General features: G+C 37.7%; 2 protein-coding genes across 4 annotated transcripts; one reads left to right on the top strand and one right to left on the bottom strand.

The window, feature by feature from the left end:
- Positions 1 to 4,272: 4,272 nt before the first annotated feature.
- Positions 4,273 to 9,392, bottom strand: LOC127988094 (interferon-induced protein 44-like). Of its 2 annotated transcripts, none has more exons than XM_052590625.1 (8): positions 9,274 to 9,392; positions 5,986 to 6,496; positions 5,829 to 5,883; positions 5,558 to 5,753; positions 5,318 to 5,470; positions 5,053 to 5,224; positions 4,853 to 4,953; positions 4,273 to 4,776 (listed from the first exon to the last, which is right to left on the bottom strand). In XM_052590625.1, exons 2-8 carry the CDS (start codon positions 6,494 to 6,496, stop codon positions 4,591 to 4,593), a joined length of 1,374 nt encoding a protein of 457 aa, XP_052446585.1. In that variant the 5' UTR covers positions 9,274 to 9,392; the 3' UTR covers positions 4,273 to 4,590. The 2 variants fall into 2 exon arrangements, with proteins under 2 accessions (XP_052446585.1, XP_052446586.1); XM_052590626.1 differs by lacking the exon at positions 9,274 to 9,392 and adding an exon at positions 9,173 to 9,271.
- Positions 9,393 to 13,937: 4,545 nt separating this feature from the next.
- Positions 13,938 to 19,644, top strand: LOC127988097 (ras-related protein Rab-11B). 2 transcript variants are annotated; one of them, XM_052590630.1, is made up of 5 exons: positions 13,938 to 14,080; positions 15,523 to 15,718; positions 17,038 to 17,231; positions 17,317 to 17,397; positions 19,048 to 19,644. In XM_052590630.1, exons 1-5 carry the CDS (start codon positions 14,041 to 14,043, stop codon positions 19,191 to 19,193), a joined length of 657 nt encoding a protein of 218 aa, XP_052446590.1. In that variant the 5' UTR covers positions 13,938 to 14,040; the 3' UTR covers positions 19,194 to 19,644. The 2 variants fall into 2 exon arrangements, with proteins under 2 accessions (XP_052446590.1, XP_052446591.1); XM_052590631.1 differs by lacking the exon at positions 13,938 to 14,080 and adding an exon at positions 15,095 to 15,110.
- Positions 19,645 to 21,608: the final 1,964 nt, after the last annotated feature.

The following is a 21,608-nucleotide window of genomic DNA, read 5'->3' on the forward strand; positions in this document are numbered from 1 at the left end:
GCAGGCTGTATGTCATGCTTGATTTATAATGTTTACATCTGAAAGCTTCACTTTGCCATGTTCTGCTGTTTGAGCATCACATGATGCATTCTGTCTTTACTGAACTCAGATGGTGAAGGCTGGGGAGCTGCTGGGAATGGCCACATCCTACATCGTCCCGACAAAGAACTCCTGCTCAGAGCTGGATCTGGATGAAAACGGCTTGAAGCTGTTGGCCATATCTTATATATAATCCCATTTCCACAACAGGAACTTTCCCCAGGAACTACGGCTGGTACTCGATGTGTTTCCACCACCGAGGAACCAAGATCTAAATAAAGTTCTGGGAAAAAATGTGCCCCTCAGAAAGTCCCTGCTGGTCAGGTAGGCCTAGTACTTACCAAGCTCCGGAACTCTGGGACTTCTGCGCTGAACTTATTGATTGGTTGAGTTTATGGATGGGCTATACCACTTATTTTGTTTTTGATAAGATACCGATAATTTTAAAGGCCATTATCGATACTGATACTTCAGAACCAAATGAAGTTTATTAAATTACTAAGAGTAAAATGGGTAATGATAACCACTTAACTTTATGTTAAAACACATGTTTCAATATGTTTTTTTGTTTACATGAGTCAAATCTACAAATACTACAGTTGAACTATGGTCACTTTAGTAAAACCATGGTTAATTTTTATAAGGGACTGACACTGAAAGGCTATTGTTGCATATATAAAATTCCTCAGATAGCCATTGTTCCGGGCTGCCATTCCCAAAAGCTTTAATGCTTTCTTATGATACTTTTGGGAAGCACAGCCCTGTTTAAATGCACTGTCAGAAGTGAGTGAACGCTCTCTTGTGATGGATAGGTTCTGTTTGGCAAAATTTGAATGTGTTCAGATGAGCAGGAATAATCTACACAATTATTTGCTGACATAGTCGCTAAATTCAGAAATTTTTTTCAAGCTTAATCCGTTCCGTAACTGGGTTTATGTGAAGTTATTAAAAAATAAAATATTTTAGCATTCAGGTAAATAAGCAACGTCATGACCTTAAATGCTATCATTCGTAGTTCCGAAGAATGTCTTCTGTTAAAAACACATTTTTAAATGTTTTTTTTCAGTGATTTAGGAACTTTAAATTAGGTTGTCAAATATATTTTATATGTAAGAGTAATTGTTTAGTAATATAAATGTGTCTAATAAAAATAAAGAATTGTTTAAATTTTATTATTAGTGTTATACTTTAAACCTTATCATGGCAAAGGAATTTTATTGTGATAAGCAACTACAGCTGCAACGATGCAACGTGTAAAAGGGACAGTAGCTTTTTTAGCATTTTCTTTTCTTGATTGGTTATGATTATGAGCTAAAATGTTGCACGGTTCAGACAGCCCAGTGAAGTTGGGACGTTTTGTAAAAATGCAATATAACCAAGAATCTTCCATTTGTTCATTCTTTTGAACTTTTATTTAATTAAAAAATAAATAAATAAATATATATATATATATATATATATATATATATATATATATATATATATTTCCAAAATTTTCACTGACCAGCTTAAATGTATTTTGTTAATCTGAACAAATTTTGATTCTGAAGGCTGCAACACATTCCAAAAACGTTGAGATAGATTCAAGATTCAAGATTCAAACAACTTTATTTATCCCCGTAGGACAATTCAGTTTTAGCCTACCATGTATCAACAAGACAAAAGACAACAGTAAATCAAGCATTCAGAAACACTGTCATTGATTTCATATTGCATTTGGGCACCAGAACAAGCAACAAATACACAGGTCATAATACTTAGTCTGAGCAGCGAATAAATTAATATATAATAGTACAGAGGTTTATGATGCCTGGCACCTATTTAGTTGCTGCTATCAACAGAATTTAAACCTGATTTAAACAATTTGCATATCTGTTAGTTTTCCTTGGAGGGGCAAGGTAGCGTCGTCCTGAGGGCATTAGAAAAAAAATTCCTGCCTAAGAACATGGTAAGGATAACTCATGACCTGTCTAGCATTCTGGAGCACCCATTTTTTCCAGTGGGAGCTCAGGTCTGTTAGCTGAACTCCAATGATCTTGGAGCAGATTTTACAATACTGCTGAGGCTATTCTTGTCCCTCACAGGCAATCCATTAAACCAGCAGATGAAATAAAATGTTAAAAGGCTTTCAAATAAGGCAAAATAAAAGTAAAAATGTTATAGAATATCCACTTTGAACTGTTTTGAAACCGTTCACATTAAGCAGGTGTGCTGGTAATAGGTCATGGCATCATGTTTGGGTATAAAAGGAGCATCTCAGTCTTTGCAATCAAAGCTGGATCATGGATCATACCTTTGTGCCAAATCTCATGAGAGAAGCGTTAAACAAAGCAAAAATCACATTTCACAAAGCAAAATTGCAAAGAATTTGTTTTTCACCAGTTACCATACAATAATATCGTGAAAAGATTCAGTGAATCCAGAGAAATCCCAGTACATGAAGGGCAAGGCAGGAAATCTCAGTTGAATGTGCATGACCTTTGAGCCCTCAGAAGGCATTGCGTAAGTAACCCTCAGGTAAATATAGCCGAATGGGCTCAGGAGTACTTCAGAAAACCACTGTCATTTACCACAGTCTGCTGCTGCATCAAGAACTGCAACTTGAATATCTGTTACTCTAGGAGAAATCTCTACATCAATTCTATACAGGGATGATGCTGGGTTCTTTGGGCCAGAGCTTATCTCAGATATAGACAAAAAGTGGAAAGGTGTGTTGTACTCAAATGAGTCCACATCTCAACTTGTTTCCCGGGAACATGGATTTCAAGTTTTCAGCCCCAAAGACCAAGGGGAAACATCCAGAATTTCATCAGTGACAGAGGCAAAAGCAAACGTCTGTCATGGTATGGGGGTACATCCAGGCGGCAAGGAAGTCTACCTTAAGTTGAAGTCGGCTGCGAGCTGCCATCTTGTAGCAGAACTTCACTTGCGTTAGCATTCCCATTGACTCCCATTCATTTTGGCGTCACTTTGACAGCGAATAACTTTACATCTGAGGCGTTTAAAGACTCCGTTTGTCCATTATTTATTTCTAAAGATACACGAAAATGTATAAAGGGCTCCATTACCTTCTATGTTACATTATGGCCCCGTATAAACAGTTTTTGTAAAAAATAGGCTAACGATAGCATCATAACCACTCGACTCTCTGTCGCATTACCGTACAGACAGGAGGAGAAGCTCGCAGGGAATTAACTTAATATGGCGTACTGGCGTTACATTTTAAAATACTATACAAAATAATTAATCAGAATACTTACTCCTGCTTACTCAAGCAAAAGAACTCCCCGCTCAAGCTCGCCGTCTCTGCAAGATTAACGATGGCAGTTTGCACGCACAGCTACTAGAAGATTTACATCTGGCAGACAGGTTGCTGACGTCATCAAGCTTCGTTTGAGTCTGCGCGTCAGAAACGGAAGTGCTAAAAAACGCTAAAAATGGGCTTCACTTGTCTCAATTGAGTTCCAATGGGGTCGCTGTGTCCATTTCTTTTACTTTCTATGGGTGCATCAGTGCAAACATCATGGATGACTGGCATATGTGCGATAGTACTATTGACAAGGAGGCATAAACTGGGATTGTACAAGGATACGGCCATCAAGATGATGTCTTTGATGATGACCATGGTTATTAGATCAAGACGATGCCAGCTCTGGCTCTGCATGTGCTACAACAGTGTGGTTTTGAGGACTGAGAGTGAATGTGTTAGACCGGCCTGCCTGCAGTCCAGATCTGTCTCCAGTAGAAAATGTATGACCAGTTATGAAAAGGAAAATCAGACAACGGTGATCACAAACTGCTGAGCTTCTGAAGCATTGTTTCAAGAGATACTGTACAAAAATTTTGCTTGCAAGACTTTAACAATTAGTATCCTCAATCCCTAGACAATGAAACATTATAATTAAAAGGAAGGATGATGTGACAGTGTTAAACATGGCTCTGTCCCAACTTTTTTGGTGTGTGTTGCAGCAATCAAAAGCAAAATTTGTTCATATTTACAAGATACATTTACGTCGGTCAGTAAAGACTTTGAAAATGTTTTCTTTGTAATTTTGTAAATTAAATAAAAGTTAAAGAGAATGAAAAAAAAAAATCACAGATTCTTGATTTTATTGCATTTTTTACCAAACGTCCCAACTTCTCTGGAACTGGGGTTGTATTTTAACCGAGTTGACTAGTCTAAACAATCGGTGTTACACTATTGTATAAAAAAGACATTACTACCAAAAAAAGTATACAAAATATTCAATCTTTAATAGTCCTCTTACTGAGCATAAAGCCACAGAAGCCCAAAAATCATGACAGAAGCGAAGAATTTACAATCCCTTAATAAACATCAGACTATAGAGGCAAATTACATAAATTAAAGTATACTCACGTAACTGTATAGTAAATATTTTAAAAATACATTTTGCTCAATGAAATGTTAGATCTTATAAAAAGAAAATGACCAATGTGAGACTTTCATTATGTTATGTAAATGATGCAAAGAGCTTTTGATTTGGCCTTTTCTGAATCTGGCCTCAGCCGCAAGAACTGGGAAAAAAATTATTATTTAGGGTTGCCCTCGACAGGACGTATATCATCAAAATAGTCATCTGCAAAGCGAAGCATCTGCTGCAGAGCGGTGAGCAGCAGGACGTCACAGTTGAGCTCCAGCTCCAGCTCCTGACTGTAGTTCTTCACCGGTAACACACAAGACACCGGCACACCCAACCCAGAGCTCACCTCCTGCACCTGCAGACACAAAACAACATCTCCCTCACTCGGAGTCCTGGAGATACAGACATCTGATCATGTGACCGCCTCTCACCTTCGACTTGATGTAGGAACTGACATAAACACTTTGAAGATTTTCCTCCACTAGAGGACATGCTTCATCTACTTTTGTCATCAAGACGATCTGAGCGATGCCTGAAATAGTAGAGGGATGTTTTTAGGTGCGTCACATGCAGCTCTATGAACAACCTACTTTGTATCAATCACAAGATTGGTGTAAATATGTTCACTCACCCAGTGAGTTCACTTTTCTGCGTATGGAAGCCAGTTTTTCCTGTAGTTTGTCAGACATGAGGGAGATTTTGGTGGCATCTATCACATACACCACACAGTGGATCTTCTCCTGAAGAGATGCAGGTCTGGAGGACTTCTGCTCATCAGGTTGAAACGGCGCCATAGGGTTGAACTAAATTGAGAATAATTAAAGATTAAACTTAAAGATCAATTTTACTGATAAATAGAAATTTGCAAGACCAAGAACATGAACCTATGCTCTTACTTTATAGCGGTCAGGTATGTGTCCTTGAAGAATGCTGCTGATGTCCTCAATGTCCAGTCCTGCACCTGTTTGCTCCTCGAGTCCCATGGTGTCACACAACACAAATGGCAATGGTTTTCCCTCACGGCCGTCATTCACTGGATACGTGCGAAACTACCAACAAACAGGAATCTCTGTGCAACAATTTTTTGTTTTATATTACAAACCAAGGCAGGTCCTGAAGTCCTGCTGAATCTGTACCTGCACAGTTAGACTAGTGCCTGCAGATCCTGACATGGCTTTGTTGGTCACATGACCAGTGAAGATGGAGTTGATGGAGTTGAAGAAACTGGATTTTCCAGCTCCTACAGGACCGATCATTAGGATTCGGACACGACTCACAGACCTCATCAGGGGTTTATGGTTCCTGATCATTTCCATGAGCTCTGCTCTTCGTCTTCAACACAGAACAGTTTTATCACTTCAGATTTGCAAAGGAAATTAGCAAAAGAGAAATAAACTAGAAACATACTCAGGTGTCATCTGAACATTCCTCCATGGTTTCTCCTCAACGCTGTCTTCAGGCTCTGGGAATCGTAGAACAAAGATTTATTTATTTTAAAGATAAAGAAATTGATATGCACAAGTTTTTTTGTGTGAAATACATGAAGTGGTAATGATTGACTTACCCTGTTCCACTTTATACACCTCACATTCACTCAGCCGAGTGTCATTGCCATACACTGATGAGGTATTAAGACTGAATGCATTCCCTCCTTGATAATGCACAACTGGTTGGTTGTTGTAGCAAAAGTATAGCTGTTGGCCAAAGTTGGGCCCTCCAGCATCATCATAACGTGCATTATATCCACTGTTAATTTTGATGTAGCTTGAGGTTCCACTTGTAAAGCTGAACAGGAAAGCTTCCTCATCTTTAATTTCCCGCCCGCTCTGAGCATAATCCACACTAGTGTATCCACCAAAGATGTAGCCTGAATGATTGTATGCTACAAGGAAAGTGGGACCCTGACGGTCACATCTCTGGTGGAAGGCAGAAGCTTTATATCCATGAACTGAAGCTTTGTAGAGAAGAGTCAGTTCCACATTCCCCAGTGAGGCACAGAGCTGTTCTTTTCGCTCTTCAGGTAAATTAGAAATGAGGGTATCTGTGCTGATTTTTCTAACTTTGGCTTTCTGCATCTGTTCCAAAAGAAAATAATAATAATAATGTAGAAAGTCTGAAAAGTGTATCATGTTCTGTTACTGTGTTGTTTGTTCTTTTTGAATGTTGACTTTCAAAGGGTTACTCCACCCCTTTGAAAGTTTAAAAGTTGAGGTCTAAGACTCCCAAATATATATTTTACCAATGTTGCTTGCTAAAAATTATGTAGGAAAAGTAATCGATTAATTTATGACAAGAGTGCAACCTCAAAATTCTAAATTATAACTGGAGTTTTGACCTCTGTTTAAAAAAAAAAAGACTTCTTTGTTGCCTTTTTCTCTATCACATTTTAGAAATCATCAGAAGTTATATATCGACTGAAAACTTCTCTCTGGCATTTCTCTCTGGCGTTCATGGCGAGTCCGCATCTTCAACTTCATCTTTATAGCGACACAGAAAACAAAAGTTTATTACTAAACAAATAAATGTTTCCTTTCTAATTTAGACACATTCATTCATAATCATTACTTTAACCGGTTCTTTGTGGCAAGCTTTATGCGTGCGGTCATAACGCTTATTATCCTGTAGGCTATAGACAAATTAAGTAATTAAATTAATAAAAAGGGGCAATTTGTCCACGAATGGCTTAAATTAACAACTACTAGTCAACTAGAAAAAAATAAATAAGTCGAAGGCAGCTCTTATTCCACATATTTTCAAACCAACAGGCCATTCTGGGTTGAGCGAACGACCCCACGGAATGAGTGAGCGGAGCGGAACGGAATATTCAGAAATGCGCTCTCCGCTCACGAGCTCTGATCGGAACAAACCCGAACCTCACTGTCTGCTGAACTTGCAGAAACATCAAAACAGACATAGCCAGACTAGATTATTTTAATAAAAATGTTGTGCTTATTGACGAATTTTTTTTTTTATAATTCTTGACAAAATTAGAATATATTAAGTTTTTTTTTTTTTTTGCCTACTTCCTACGTCTATGGCCCAATGACACTACGATGAGCATTTACTACTTTAAAAAAATGCAGGTCAGGAAGTGGGTTGGGTACAATATTCTTTTTTTGCGGTCCAAATTGCGGGCAGGTTAGTTGAAAACATCCGTTGGGTGCGGGTTGTTTATACATTGACCCGCGCATCACTGATACACACACACACACACATATATATATACACACACACACCCATGCAGAAAACACTAACACACACGAAAAACACAAACACAATTTTATGTTGAACAACAAAATGTCAAAGTATACATTTACCACAGACCAGAAAATGAGATGATCCCCTTCAAAAAAACTTTTTATTAATCAAAATTAATATTCATTATTACAACATCAAAGGCCATAATAAACACTTATTCTGTCATGATATTGCAGCTGGACTCACTATGAGTTCCTTTGTTTTTCATTTCTAGGCTATTTACATTATGTAGTTTTTGTGTAAAGACATACAGTACATGATCAGCCAGAGCTACTTCTCTCTGTTTATGTCTAAGAATCACAAAGGTACTGGGTTACTCCGCCACAGTACCTACCCGAAGCAAACTAAAATAGTCTGAATATAAACACTTATTATAGGTGAACGAACACAAAAAAAGTTACAGACCGCAGCTCTGCTTGGTTGTTTCTTACCGGGAGCGGTATATTTCTGCAAATGGCAATAGGACCACTGGGATTATCGGTCTCATATTCTACTGTCAAGACATATTGACAGGTTTAACAAATATGTAAAAAATAAATTTTTACAAAATCTGCAGCTTTAATAATTCCTTACATTAATATAGCGCTTTTCTGGGCACTCAAAGTGCTTTACATAGAAGGGGGAATCTCCACAACCACCAGCAGTGTGCAGCATCCACCTCCAAATATTTGACAAAAACTACAGAAACATTTAATAAAGTAATTATATTAAATGATACTGTTATAAAAATAACCCTTCCAAAGTTAAAACATGCTCGTGGTAGTCTATTTCAGGGAGAGAGAGAGAATATTACCAGGGTCATTCTGGCCATTCATTCAGTGCTGCTCTGAGTTTAAACTAGTACAAACAAAACATTAGTCTGTGGAAGTATGGCCTTGTCTCTAGGAAATGGAGAGAACATCTTTCTTCAGCTTTCCAGGAGAGTTATGGAGAGTTGCCCGCTCCAATATGGCGTCGACATTGACGTGGGGTCGAGCGGCCAATGAGGCGTATTTATATGTCTAGGGTTTTGAAGAAGCAGCAGAGGAGGAGAGAGTTTTCGCACTCGTGTATAATGGAGTTTTAGGAGGAAGTTCCAGAAGTTTTTCAGATTTTGTCGGGGGAGCATTTTAGACGAGCGCTCACGATAATAATAATAAAAAGCCTAAAACCGTCAATCGATTTATATCGTTACAATAATTTGATCATATGGATTTTTTAACTTAAATCTTAAATAAAGTCTTTCATATACATATTCAGCTATTAAAAACATCATTAAGAGTTAAACACTATAACATTAAATTATTAACGCATTCTATTTAGATTTGCTGAGTACCAAATCGAGAGGCTGCATCCTTCAAACCATATATAAATGAACTCCTCGTCACCTTTATCATGGCGGATAAACACACACACATAACTTACACACACAAAACAGTGAACACCGAATAAACACTAAAAAGCTAATTTGTTTAAATTAAAATACAATGTTCGATTCATTGCTTTTCACTAACCTTTTGCTGGAAGTTAAACACTGGATAAATAACCTATTTTAAAATAAATTACTGCGTGATCATAGAGTTACTGTTAATTGAAAACTAGCTTTGTCACTTACGTTTTGTAGAACAAGGCACCTCGAAACGCGTCCGCTTTTTGATCTTTAGATCCAAGACAAGGAAGCCCGTTCACGTTTAACCCAGGGGGCAAGGAACTCGACCGGAAGTTGAAGTCGGGTGGGGGCTGCCATCTTTTAGCAGAACTTCACTTGCGTTAGCATTCCCATTGACTCCCATTCATTTTGGCGTCACTTTGACGGCGGATAACTTTACATCTGATGCGTTTAAAGACTCCGTTTGTCCATTATTTATTTCTAAAGATACACGACAATGTATACAGGGCTCCATTACCTTCTATGTTACATTATGGCCCCGTATAAACAGTTTTTGTAAAAAATAGGCTAACGATTGCGTCATAACCACTCGGCTCTCTGTCGCATTACCGTACAGACAGGAGGAGAAGCTCACAGGTAATTAACTTAATATGGCGTACTGGCGTTACATTTTAAAATACTATACAAAATAATTAATCAGAATACTTACTCCTGCTCACTCACGACAAAGAACTCCCCGCTCAAGCTCGCCGTCTCTGCAAGATTAACGATGGCAGTTTGTACGCACAGCTACTAGAAGATTTACATCTGTCAGACAGGTTGCTGACGTCGTCAAGCTTCGTTTGAGTCTGCGCGTCAGAAACGGAAGTGCTAAAAAACGCTAAAAATGGGCTTCATTAGTCTCAATTGAGTTCCAATGGGGTCGCTGTGTCCATTTCTTTTACTGTCTATGGTTCTTTTACTGTCTATGCGTTTAACAGCACTTTGGCGTTTTTGGCGGGAAGGTCATGGTGTTGTAATCCAGCTCAATAAAAGCATTCATCTCTTGGAGATTTTTTTACTACAGTAGTGACGTTGATTCTAAAGCCACAAATGATTTAAAGGTGCAGTAATACAAAACGAAAGTTATAGTAAGGTAGAACTAGGATGCTTGAACACTTAGTGCTTTAATATTCTCAAGTTGATATCTGATATTTTCTGTAATTTAACAATTATATTTAAGAAAAAGTTCTAAATTAAATTTCAGTGTATTCTGTTAGTAGAAGTACTTCTCAATAAATTAGAATGTCGAAGAAAAGTTCATTTATTTCAGTAATTCAACTTAAATTGTGAAACTCATGTATTAAATAAATTCAGTGCACACAAACTGAAGTAATTTAAGTCTTTGGTTCTTTTCATCGTGATCACTTTGGCTCACATTTAACAAAAACCCACCAATTCACCATCTCAAACAATTAGAATACTGGTACTTCATAAAACCAATTTAAAAAAAAAAATTTAGTGAATTGCTGGACTTCTCAAATGTATGTTAATTTACTGTACATGTACTCAATACTTGATAGAGGCTGCCTTTGCTTTAATTTCTGCCTCAATTCCGCGTGTCATGGAGGTGATCAGTTTGTGGCACTGCTTAGGTGGTACAGAAGCCCAGGTTTCTTTGACAGTGGTCTTCAGCTCAGCTGCATTGTTTGGTCTCTTGTTTCTTATCTTCCTCTTGACAATAGCCCGTAGATTATCTGTGTGGTTCAGGTCTGGCTACGAGCTTCTCCACCATTTTGAAGGCTCAGGAAACCTTTGTAGGTGTTTCAAGTTGATTAGCTGATTGGCATGTCATCCTATTTCTAATTTGTTGAGATTGTGAGTTGGTGGGTTTTTGTTAAATGTGAGCCAAAATCATCAAAATGAATAGAACCAAAGACTTAGACTACTTCTGTCTGTGTGCGTTGAATTTATTTAATACATGAGTTTCACAATTTGAGTTGAATTACTGAAATAAATGAACTTTTTCTTGACATTCTAATTTATTGAGAAGCACATGTACAACAGAGAATCATACATCATTGATTAAGATACAATTATTTTGTGTCTCTTTCTGTGATGGTTCCACAAGGCTTCATTCACTTTCAGGCTTATGGAGGGGATGTAGACTCAAAAGGGAATGGAAGTAGGAAGTTGCTGAGCCCGTGGCTGTTCTAAATGTGAGCATCAATGTCTTGACCAGTCTGTGTCCAGTTGATGTGATTTGGATACCTCCCCTCCCCAGGCAATCTTGAAAGACCTACCTGGTAAGACTGAAACCAATGTAGTGGAGTTCCTGTGATGTCCACTGTGAAAGAATGTGAGAGGGTGGATAGAAGGATCTGATGATTCACAGTATCAAAGGCTGTAGACAGATCCAGCAGAATGTCCGAATGTAATGCAGTCACATTTGAATGGCCACTCAATTTGCTTGATTGGGTAACTTCCAGCTGGTTATTCTGTGAAAGAAATAATGATGAACTTGGTTGAAAACAACTCTATCAAGGGTTTTCCCGACGAATGGAAGGAGAGAGACAGGTCTAAGTAAAGAGTTTAATGTAGGCTTTATAAGTAGTGGGGTTACCTGAGCCTGCTTGAATTCGGTGTGTGTGAGTGACGGTAAGAGTGTATGACAGATTGCTTGGAAGAGGCATGAGGGGATTGGCTTTAGAGGACAGGTTGAAAGATGCTTGAGATGAGAATTTTAGAAATGTCTGTCTCAGTGAGGGAACAGAAGGAGGAGAGGGGAGTTTTAGCATTGGTTGTGGTTGGTGTGAGTTCTGTGTGTGTGAGGGCTGAGAACTGACAACTGATGGTTTTAGTTTAGTATGTGTAGAATTGTTGCAAATTCATCAGCTGTAAAAGAGGTGGTGGAGGAGGACAGTGGAGAGAACTGAATGTTTGTGAATTTGAATGTTCAAGGTTTATAGCTCTTTCAAAGCATGTGGTTTTTTATGGAACATTATTTAGGTCTAAAAGGGTTCTGGTAGCCAGAAACCCTAATTTGGTACTGTTTAGAACCATTTTAGAGTGATGCTGAGGTGCTGCACTAACCCATTGCTATTAGGAATGCTACAATACCATTTTTTCAGAACCCATCTGATACTGAAAATTCTGAGTAGCTGCCAATACCGATACCGATACCGAGCCAATCCGATTCCAGCACTTTTTTTTTAAATCCATGTAGAATTTCTATACTTCTCTGTGTTGAACTGATCGTCACTCTTTTGTGTTAATCATAATCTACTACATATCTACTACAATCTAGTTTTAATAAATGAAATGAAAATAAAAAATACATAAATCATAATCTATGACAAAAATGCTATAATAAACTGGGTTAGTGGATAATTCAGCAGCAACTCTAGATTCTAGAAAAATCATGGGTGCACAATAATTTTATAAAATCTAGTGAAATATTTTATTTGCAAATAAATGTAAATAAGTCTAAAATCTGGTAAAATGTTACACATTGCTCTTTGTACTGTTGTAAAATACATTCATGTAAAAAATAAGAACAGTACTAAAGGCAGTAACATGTGATAGATAGGACAGAACAAGAAATCTTTGATTGCGCAGAAAAGTATTGTAATAAAGGCGCCAATATAAAAGTCACTATAGAGCGTGACGTAGTGCTTATGCGCATCCTGAGCTTAAAACAACACAGAAACAGAGTGTGCAGGCTGCAAAAAAGTGAATAACTTAAGCAATTTGCAGAAGTGGAAAGTAAAAAATTACATTTACTCGATTAACTGTATTGTCACAAGCCGCAGGGTTTATGTATGTTTTTTTATTTTATTTTTTTATTGTATGTTTTAGCTGTGATTCCCATCTACTTCCATTATAAGACTGCTAGAATGCAATGGTTTGTTTTAAGGGGAAGTCGTGGCCTAATGGTTAGAGGGTTTGACTCCCAATCGAAGGGTTGTGGGTTCTAGTCTCGGGCTGGATGGAATTGTGGGTGGGGGGGAGTGCATGAACAGTTCTCTCTCCACCTTCAGCAAGGCATCGAACCCCCAACTGCTCCCTGGGTGCCGCAGCATAAATGTGTGTGCACTTTGGATGGGTTAAATGCAGAGCACAAATTCTGAGTATGGGTCACCATACTTGGCTGAATGTCACTTCACTTTTTTTTATTTTTTTTATCTTTGTTTGTGTCCTACTGAAGAAACAGATGCCCTGGGGATAAGCAAATATACATCAAATGTTCATTTTTGGGTGAACTATCCCTTTAATGCACAACTCTACATATGATCTTATGACATATATCTTTGTAGCATGTGTGTAAGACTCTTATACAATTCTGAAGTAATAACTTTGTGACAAATTAATATTTTAGTGTGTCTATAGTAGGCTATAGTAGGCTATTATGGACTACACAACATTATTATATTAGCTTTAAATATATATTTTTTTAATTATTATGATTTCAAATTATAGACTAGGGCCTCCTATGTCCAGAACTGGCCCTCTCCAAATGTAGTGTTAAAACACCCTCCAGAGTCTAGCACAGTGTGTGATGTTGGTGACAAGTTTGAGAAGCAGCAGAATCAAGCAAGAGATCTCACTTTTTATTTTTCTTTCCTCTTGGTACTACTAATAATACTGAAACCCCATTGCCTAATCTGGAATACACAAATGAAGGAATTTTAATTAGTCGGATAAGGTAGAAGTTGCACCTTATCTGTTTCATGTAGCCTAAACACTTGTATCCTGATTATGCACATGGAAATTCTAAATATGATAGAAAATTTGCATTTAGAACAAATCTCAGCAGAAAACGCTTTTGCATGTTTTCATCTATGAATTATCTGTCTCCTAAATGGACGGTTCTTGTGTCATGAACGAATCATTCGGTGCGGTGCATGAACCGATCCCCTAAAGATCCGACTCTTAAGAACAATTCGTTCTCGAATCGGACATCGATAATCAGGAGAGGTCCGTCGCTTAACAGTTTAGTGCGGTAAACCAACGATGGGGAACCGTGACGACGAATACGATTATTTATTTAAAGGTACGTTTTTATAAATGTATCAAAAATAAGAGTAAACGTGTTTAGTTTTTCTTTATTATCAGCGAAAACAGCAAGTTTCCTCATGATTGTGGCTAGCCGGAATGCTAGTTAACCGGCGTTAGCTATACAAACATTAACCGGTGACTTTCAAAGAACCAAGAGTTGAAAGTAGATTAATACATTTGAATATTGAGTTTAATTATTTGCATCTTCCTTCTGCAGTATGAAAACGATAATGCAATTCGATTAGTTAGCATTATGTTAGCTAAGAAGCTAACGGTTAGATAGCTTCCAAACTAAAGTGAGCTAAATAACTAACTGTTTTAATGCAGTCCGTTCATACACAAAAAACAAACGAAATGTTTTGCTTTTATATCAAAAACGTCAAACAAAGTGTCAACTTTTGCCGTCGTTTAGTAGCTAAGTTATGTGTTGCTTCAGATTTTGTGTGGTTGCTAGGCCTTAGGAAACTTTTTTTTAGTCGTTTATTATTACACAAGAGTCGCTTCTTGATGTTCAAATTAAATTAACCTGCATTTGTAAGCATTTCTGCAGCTTTAACAGCGGGTCATTTAGCTAAATCATTAAAGCTCACACGCAAACTCTGTAATGTGGAATTGACAACTATAGATGATAATGAAGTCAATGTAAAACATTTTTGGATGTATCAAATCGCTTCAGTTGCATGCCTATCTATCTATGTTATATATATATATATATATATATATATATATGCACACATGCATACATACATTGTATGTTTAAAAGTTCCTTCCCATGTCAGGTTCCTGTTTTTACGCAGTGCATTTAAAAAGCTTCAGTATGTGACAAAACCACAGAGTTCTGTTGAGGTTTTACATATGTGCCACTTTGGTTATTTTTTAGATTTCTTGTCGAAGGTTTTGACCAATTTTTTGATGATTTAGACTTAAGGAGAATTTAATTTCTCCAGTTCATCAACAACCGTTTTGTGAATCACTTCAGGTTTCCTCTAGAGAAAATGAATGCTGACCACATTGCAACGGACAGAGTATGAGCTGATTAATATTTTCCTATGCTTTTCTCGTTCCTTGTGTAATTTGGCTAGGCCTGTATTACAGTTTTTATGGTGTCAAATTGATGGAGCGAAGGGGAAATGACAGTGGAAGTTTGTGCTGGTAGATTACGGCTCCTCTCTTTCTCCAAGGCTTCGTCTGGTGGATGTAACCAGGATGGCTCACTAATCTACTGTGTTTCTGCTTTTCAAATGATTGACATTGTGTATGCGCTTTGGGAGCACACTTTGGTTTGTGGTTTACTCTCTCCAGGACTCACGTGGTAGATTGTCTCTGTTCTGTGGCCTTCATTTCATGCGGTGATGGCTATGGTATCTTCCCTATGGATATGGTTTTTATAAGCGCAGTGTCTTGTTCACACAGTCTGATGGTTCTTGTGTTTTCTAGTGGTGCTCATTGGAGACTCTGGTGTGGGGAAGAGTAACCTGTTGTCCCGTTTCACTCGGAATGAGTTCAACCTGGAGAGCAAGAGCACCATCGGTGTGGAGTTCGCAACCCGCAGCATCCAAGTGGACAGCAAGACCATAAAGGCCCAGATCTGGGATACAGCGGGACAGGAACGCTACAGAGCCATCACATCAGCGTGAGTACATGAAGAAGTAATTCAATCTTAACCCAGAGTTCTGTGTGTGGGACAAAATTTCATACCAGTGAATGGCACTGTTAGGACCTCCCATGTAGGGTCCTCAATACGCAAGATTGAGTGTCCTTTGTGTGGGCCATTGGCTGAATGTCACGTCACTTTCACAGGTCTTCATGATTTATCATAAAAATTAAATACAATTTTGTTTTTAAGTTGTTGATTAAATTATTTTACTTATTTGTAGTATGTTTACATTAGATCTATTAAAAAATAAGATTATATGAAATATTATATATACTGTGAGTAAAAGGTACACTAAAAATAAAATTGTTTTGAAACAAATTGTCAAATTTTTTTTTATTTATTATTACTGTTAAAATTATATTTAAATATTTTATTAATTTATTAATGGTAATGAAATACATTTTTGCATTATTGGTCAATTATGTTTAATATATAATTAATATGGAGTATTGTTTAAATCCTGTTAAATATAAGTTAAGTACAAGATATACCTTTAACAAATCTTCCTATTATTAATAATATACTATTATATAGTTATATACTAGTGTAGTTAAATATTGTAAATGCTGTAAAAAAAAAATGCTGTAAATATTGTGATTTCATAGAGTAATTATTGGTAATGTATTTGATGTCTGGCCCATAATAGTATATTAGATAATGATACAATAATTCAATTGTAGTATAATTACAGTATAATAATAATAATAATAATAATAATAATAATAAAATTTAAAATATGTTTATTTTTTAATGCACTGCATCGTTTAGTAAAGAATCACGGTTGAATCATTGTCAGAAAAAAAATTTATAATCTCCTTTGTATGAATATGTTGTACTATATACTAGTTTTTCAAAAGTTCTGTAATATATCTGCACATAGACCGTCCACTGATAGATGTGATTTTCAAATGGTCCCATGTGTTTCTGTGTGAGTGCTCTTGAACAGGGTGAAGCGAAGGCCCCAAGGATCAATCACAGTCATATTTACATTTACATTTATGTATTTAGCAGACACTTTTATCCTAAGCGACTCACAGTGCATTCAGCCTATACATTTTTTTTTACCAGAGTGTGTGTTCCCTGGGAATTGAACCCATGACCATTTGTGCTGCTAATGCAATGCTCTACCACTGATCCACACGAACACTGTCATAACACCATGACCAATCAGTGAAAACTTAGCCGGAGAAGGAGGTTTTTCCAAATGTCAGTACTAAATGATATCGCTGCTGGTACTTTTGACAACAGTAGTTTATCAATTTTTAGTATATATTTTACATGGGTCTCTTTCACAGATACTACCGGGGTGCAGTCGGAGCTCTTCTGGTCTATGACATCGCAAAGCATCTGACTTATGAGAATGTAGAGCGCTGGCTGAAGGAGCTGCGGGATCACGCGGATAACAACATTGTCATCATGCTGGTGGGCAACAAGAGCGATTTGAGGCACCTCAGGGCCGTTCCCACTGATGAGGCCAGAGCTTTTGCAGGTAAGTAATTCCTCCAGCATTTTCATGTTTAGTTTGAAAAGATCTACCTGAGGTAATGTATTATCTCTCATCTTGTGTTAAACAGAGAAAAACACACTCTCCTTCATCGAAACATCGGCTTTGGATTCCACAAATGTGGAGGAGGCTTTTAAAAACATACTAACAGGTGGGTCCTGATCGTAATTTAAGTCACAATACGGTACGTTCACGCGGGGCGTCGAAGCTTGACTGAGGGTGTGTCTGAAGCTTGGTGCTGACGTGACTATTGTAGTGACAGCAGCTAGTCACATTACTTTTCTTGTGTTGCATGAACCCAATTGGCTAACGATTGTGCTTGGGTATTTGCATAATGCAATCTGATTGGCTGACGCCTATGCTGGAATTTGAAAAGTTTAAAGTTTTTTTAAATTTCTGCAGTGAGCAACAGCAATGCCGCGACGCAACAGATCGTCAATTCAGTTCGGCAACACAAGACGCCACCCATTTAAAGTAATTAAGGAAAGTAATTTAAGGTCACAACGTTAGCATATTTTTCGAAAAATTGAGTGGCCAAAAATCTGCTAAATTTACATGATGTGGATTTCTATTGAAAGTACTGGATTTTATAAAAATTCACTTAAACCAATCAGATGAATTTGGTGATTCCATGTGATCAACTTTTCCTGTGTGAAATTGTCGAAATAACTGGATTTTGGCCACTAAAATCCACTTTTAAACTAATGCAGAAAATTGCAGCATGACCAATATGAAACAGTTGTGAAATATCTGCATGGTCTTATTTCGCCACCATGAAATATTCCTGTTTGCATGAATTCCTATTAAAATTGCTGGATTTTGCCCATAGATTTGGCCTGTAACCAAGTCCATGTAACAACATTCTGCGAATCCATGGCCAACACAACCAACGCCAACACAAACCTGTTGTGAAATTTATGAGGGAAAATTTTTCTCCTTCATATGAAATTCCTGATCCAATTGATTCCTATTGAAATGAATTGAAACATATTTTAACAATTTGCAAAACAGTACTAAATGGAGTCTTCAAGCAGTGAGGATGATTGTGTGGCCTCGCTTTTAAAAAGACAACAAGAAAGGAAATATTGGGTCTATCCAATCCTGAGATATAGAGAGGAAGAGTTCCCCCCTCCTTAAGGAGCAGCGGGATTCTGACGGGCGATTCAAAGTTTACTTCAGGATGTCAGTGGCTCAGTTTGACACTTTGCTAGCAATACTACAGCCACATATTAAAAAAGAAGACCACCAATTTCCGTGAACTCTGTGTGCAAGGAGCTTTGTACGGTGGCTCTGAATTGTCAAAACACCTCAAAATGCTTGCTACAGATGCGAAAAACACAATCCGATTCATTTAAAAAATGTTATTGCTTTTTTTTTTTAAGTTTTGAAGGCAATGTGTAAATGAGATTGAAACACCATGAGGTTGTATTTACTTCTCAACGTGCGAAAACATTGGACTCAGTGACCTTAACTCTACAAATGCGCTTAATACATGTTACCATCTTGAACCTGGTTAGAAATTTCCTTGGGGAATTATTTTGACACGAAATTCCTGATCACATGCATTACTGTTGAAATTATTGAATTGTTCTGCAAGCCAAAGAATTTGTCCTTTGAACTCTATGCAAAATCAGGGAGGGGAGATATTTCATCGTTTTGAGAAATTACTGATCGTATGGATTCCTATAGAAATGATTTTCAATGATTTTGGACAGCGAATAGTCTTAATATGACGGCACCTCACTGCATTCCCATTGTGTGTCTCAAAAGTCTCTTAACATGTCACGACTTTTTGTTACAGAAATCTATCGGATCGTGTCACAGAAGCAGATCGCCGACAGGTCCATGCACGACGAGTCTCCCGGCAACAACGTAGTGGACATCAGCGTGCCGCCCACTACCGATGGTTTAAAGGGGAACAAATTTCAGTGCTGTCAGAACCTGTGACCCCACTTCCCCCAGCTCTGCCTCCACCCTTCGGCTTCAGTTCCCCTCTATTTATCTCAGCTTTGCTCCTGTGTGTTGTGCTATGGCTACGGCTCTTTCCTCTTTTTATCTTGTTGTGATTTCCACGCTGATTCTAGACGTCCCTTAGAAGCGTGAATCTCTAGGTAACATTCCTTTTTTTTTGTTTGTTTCTTGTTTGTTGGTCCCTCTTTTTTTTTTTTTTTTTTTATAAGTATTTTCCACTGTCTGAATTCACGTTTTCCTCGTAAACGATTATCTTAGGCGCTGATCGTGTGATCCGCTCCTGTGGAAAAGGGATGGTGAGGGATCAGGGTGTCTTCGGCTTCCTCTGATGGTTATTCTCTGGAATCCACACTAAAAGCCCACCATCTGTTGAGCCTGATCCCCGACTTGGCATAAAAGGGCAAGTTTAAAAAAACGAAAAAAAACACTCTGATTCACCTTGGATCATGCGGATACCAAAGGAGGGCTGCTGTAATCTTTATTTCAATTCGTAAACATTTCACGCATCACAACCTCTAGTCCTATGCTGCAATATTTAACGCCAGGGCTGATGAGTGTGAAGTTGTGCAATTTGATCAATGCGTTTAGATTGCCATATATATAGCAGTTATGTGAATGCGTCTATGAATTAAGAAATTGTTCAAATAACGGTTATATATATACAGTCTTGTTCAAAATAATAGCAGTACAATGTGACTAACCAGAATAATCAAGGTTTTTAGTATATTTTTTATTGCTACGTGGCAAACAAGTTACCAGTAGGTTCAGTAGATTGTCAGAAAACAAACAAGACCCAGCATTCATGATATGCACGCTCTTAAGGCTGTGCAATTGGGCAATTAGTTGAAAGGGGTGTGTTCAAAAAAATAGCAGTGTCTACCTTTGACTGTACAAACTCAAAACTATTTTGTACAAAAATTTTTTTTCTGGGATTTAGCAATCCTGTGAATCACTAAACTAATATTTAGTTGTATGACCACAGTTTTTTAAAACTGCTTGACATCTGGGTGGCATGGAGTCAACCAACTTGTGGCACCTCTCAGCTGTTATTCCACTCCATGATTCTTTAACAACATTCCACAATTCATTCACATTTCTTGGTTTTGCTTCAGAAACAGCATTTTTGATATCACCCCACAAGTTCTCAATTGGATTAAGGTCTGGAGATTGGGCTGGCCACTCCATAACATTAATTTTGTTGGTTTGGAACCAAGACTTTGCCCGTTTACTAGTGTGTTTTGGGTCATTGTCTTGTTGAAACAACCATTTCAAGGGCATGTCCTCTTCAGCATAGGGCAACATGACCTCTTCAAGTATTTTAACATATGCAAACTGATCCATGATCCCTGGTATGAGATAAATAGGCCCAACACCATAGTAGGAGAAACATGCCCATATCATGATGCTTGCACCTCCATGCTTCACTGTCTTCACTGTGTACTGTGGCTTGAATTCAGAGTTTGGGGGTCGTCTCACAAACTGCCTGTGGCCCTTGGACCCAAAAAGAACAATTTTACTCTCATCAGTCCACAAAATGTTCCTCCATTTCTCTTTAGGCCAGTTGATGTGTTCTTTGGCAAATTGTAACCTCTTCTGCACATGCCTTTTTTTTAACAGAGGGACTTTGCGGGGGATTCTTGAAAATAGATTAGCTTCACACAGACGTCTTCTAACTGTCACAGTACTTACAGGTAACTCCAGACTGTCTTTGATCATCCTGGAGGTGATCATTGGCTGAGCCTTTGCCATTCTGGTTATTCTTCTATCCATTTTGATGGTTGTCTTCCGTTTTCTTCCACGTCTCTCTGGTTTTGCTCTCCATTTTAAGGCATTGGAGATCATTTTAGCTGAACAGCCTATCATTTTTTGCACCTCTTTATAGGTTTTCCCCTCTCTAATCAACTTTTTAATCAAAGTACGCTGTTCTTCTGAACAATGTCTTGAACGACCCATTTTCCTCAGCTTTCAAATGCATGTTCAACAAGTGTTGGCTTCATCCTTAAATAGGGGCCACCTGATTCACACCTGTTTCTTCACAAAATTGATGACCTCAGTGATTGAATGCCACACTGCTATTTTTTTGAACACACCCCTTTCAACTAATTCAACTAATTGCCCAATTGCACAGCCTTAAGAGCGTGCATATCATGAATGCTGGGTCTCATTTGTTTTCTGAGAATCTACTGAACCTACTGGTAACTTGTTTGCCACGTAGCAATAAAAAAATATACGAAAAACCTTGATTATTCTGGTTAGTCACATTGTACTGCTATTATTTTGAACAAGACTGTATATGTATGTATGTAAACTATTCATTGCATTGCTGAGGTATTCTAACTCTTCAGTGGGAAAATGCAATGGTGCGCAGTGTTTTAGATGTTCAGTTGTGTC

The sequence above is a fragment of the Carassius gibelio genome, chromosome B22, assembly GCF_023724105.1.
Source record: "Carassius gibelio isolate Cgi1373 ecotype wild population from Czech Republic chromosome B22, carGib1.2-hapl.c, whole genome shotgun sequence".
Classification (NCBI taxonomy): domain Eukaryota; kingdom Metazoa; phylum Chordata; class Actinopteri; order Cypriniformes; family Cyprinidae; genus Carassius; species Carassius gibelio.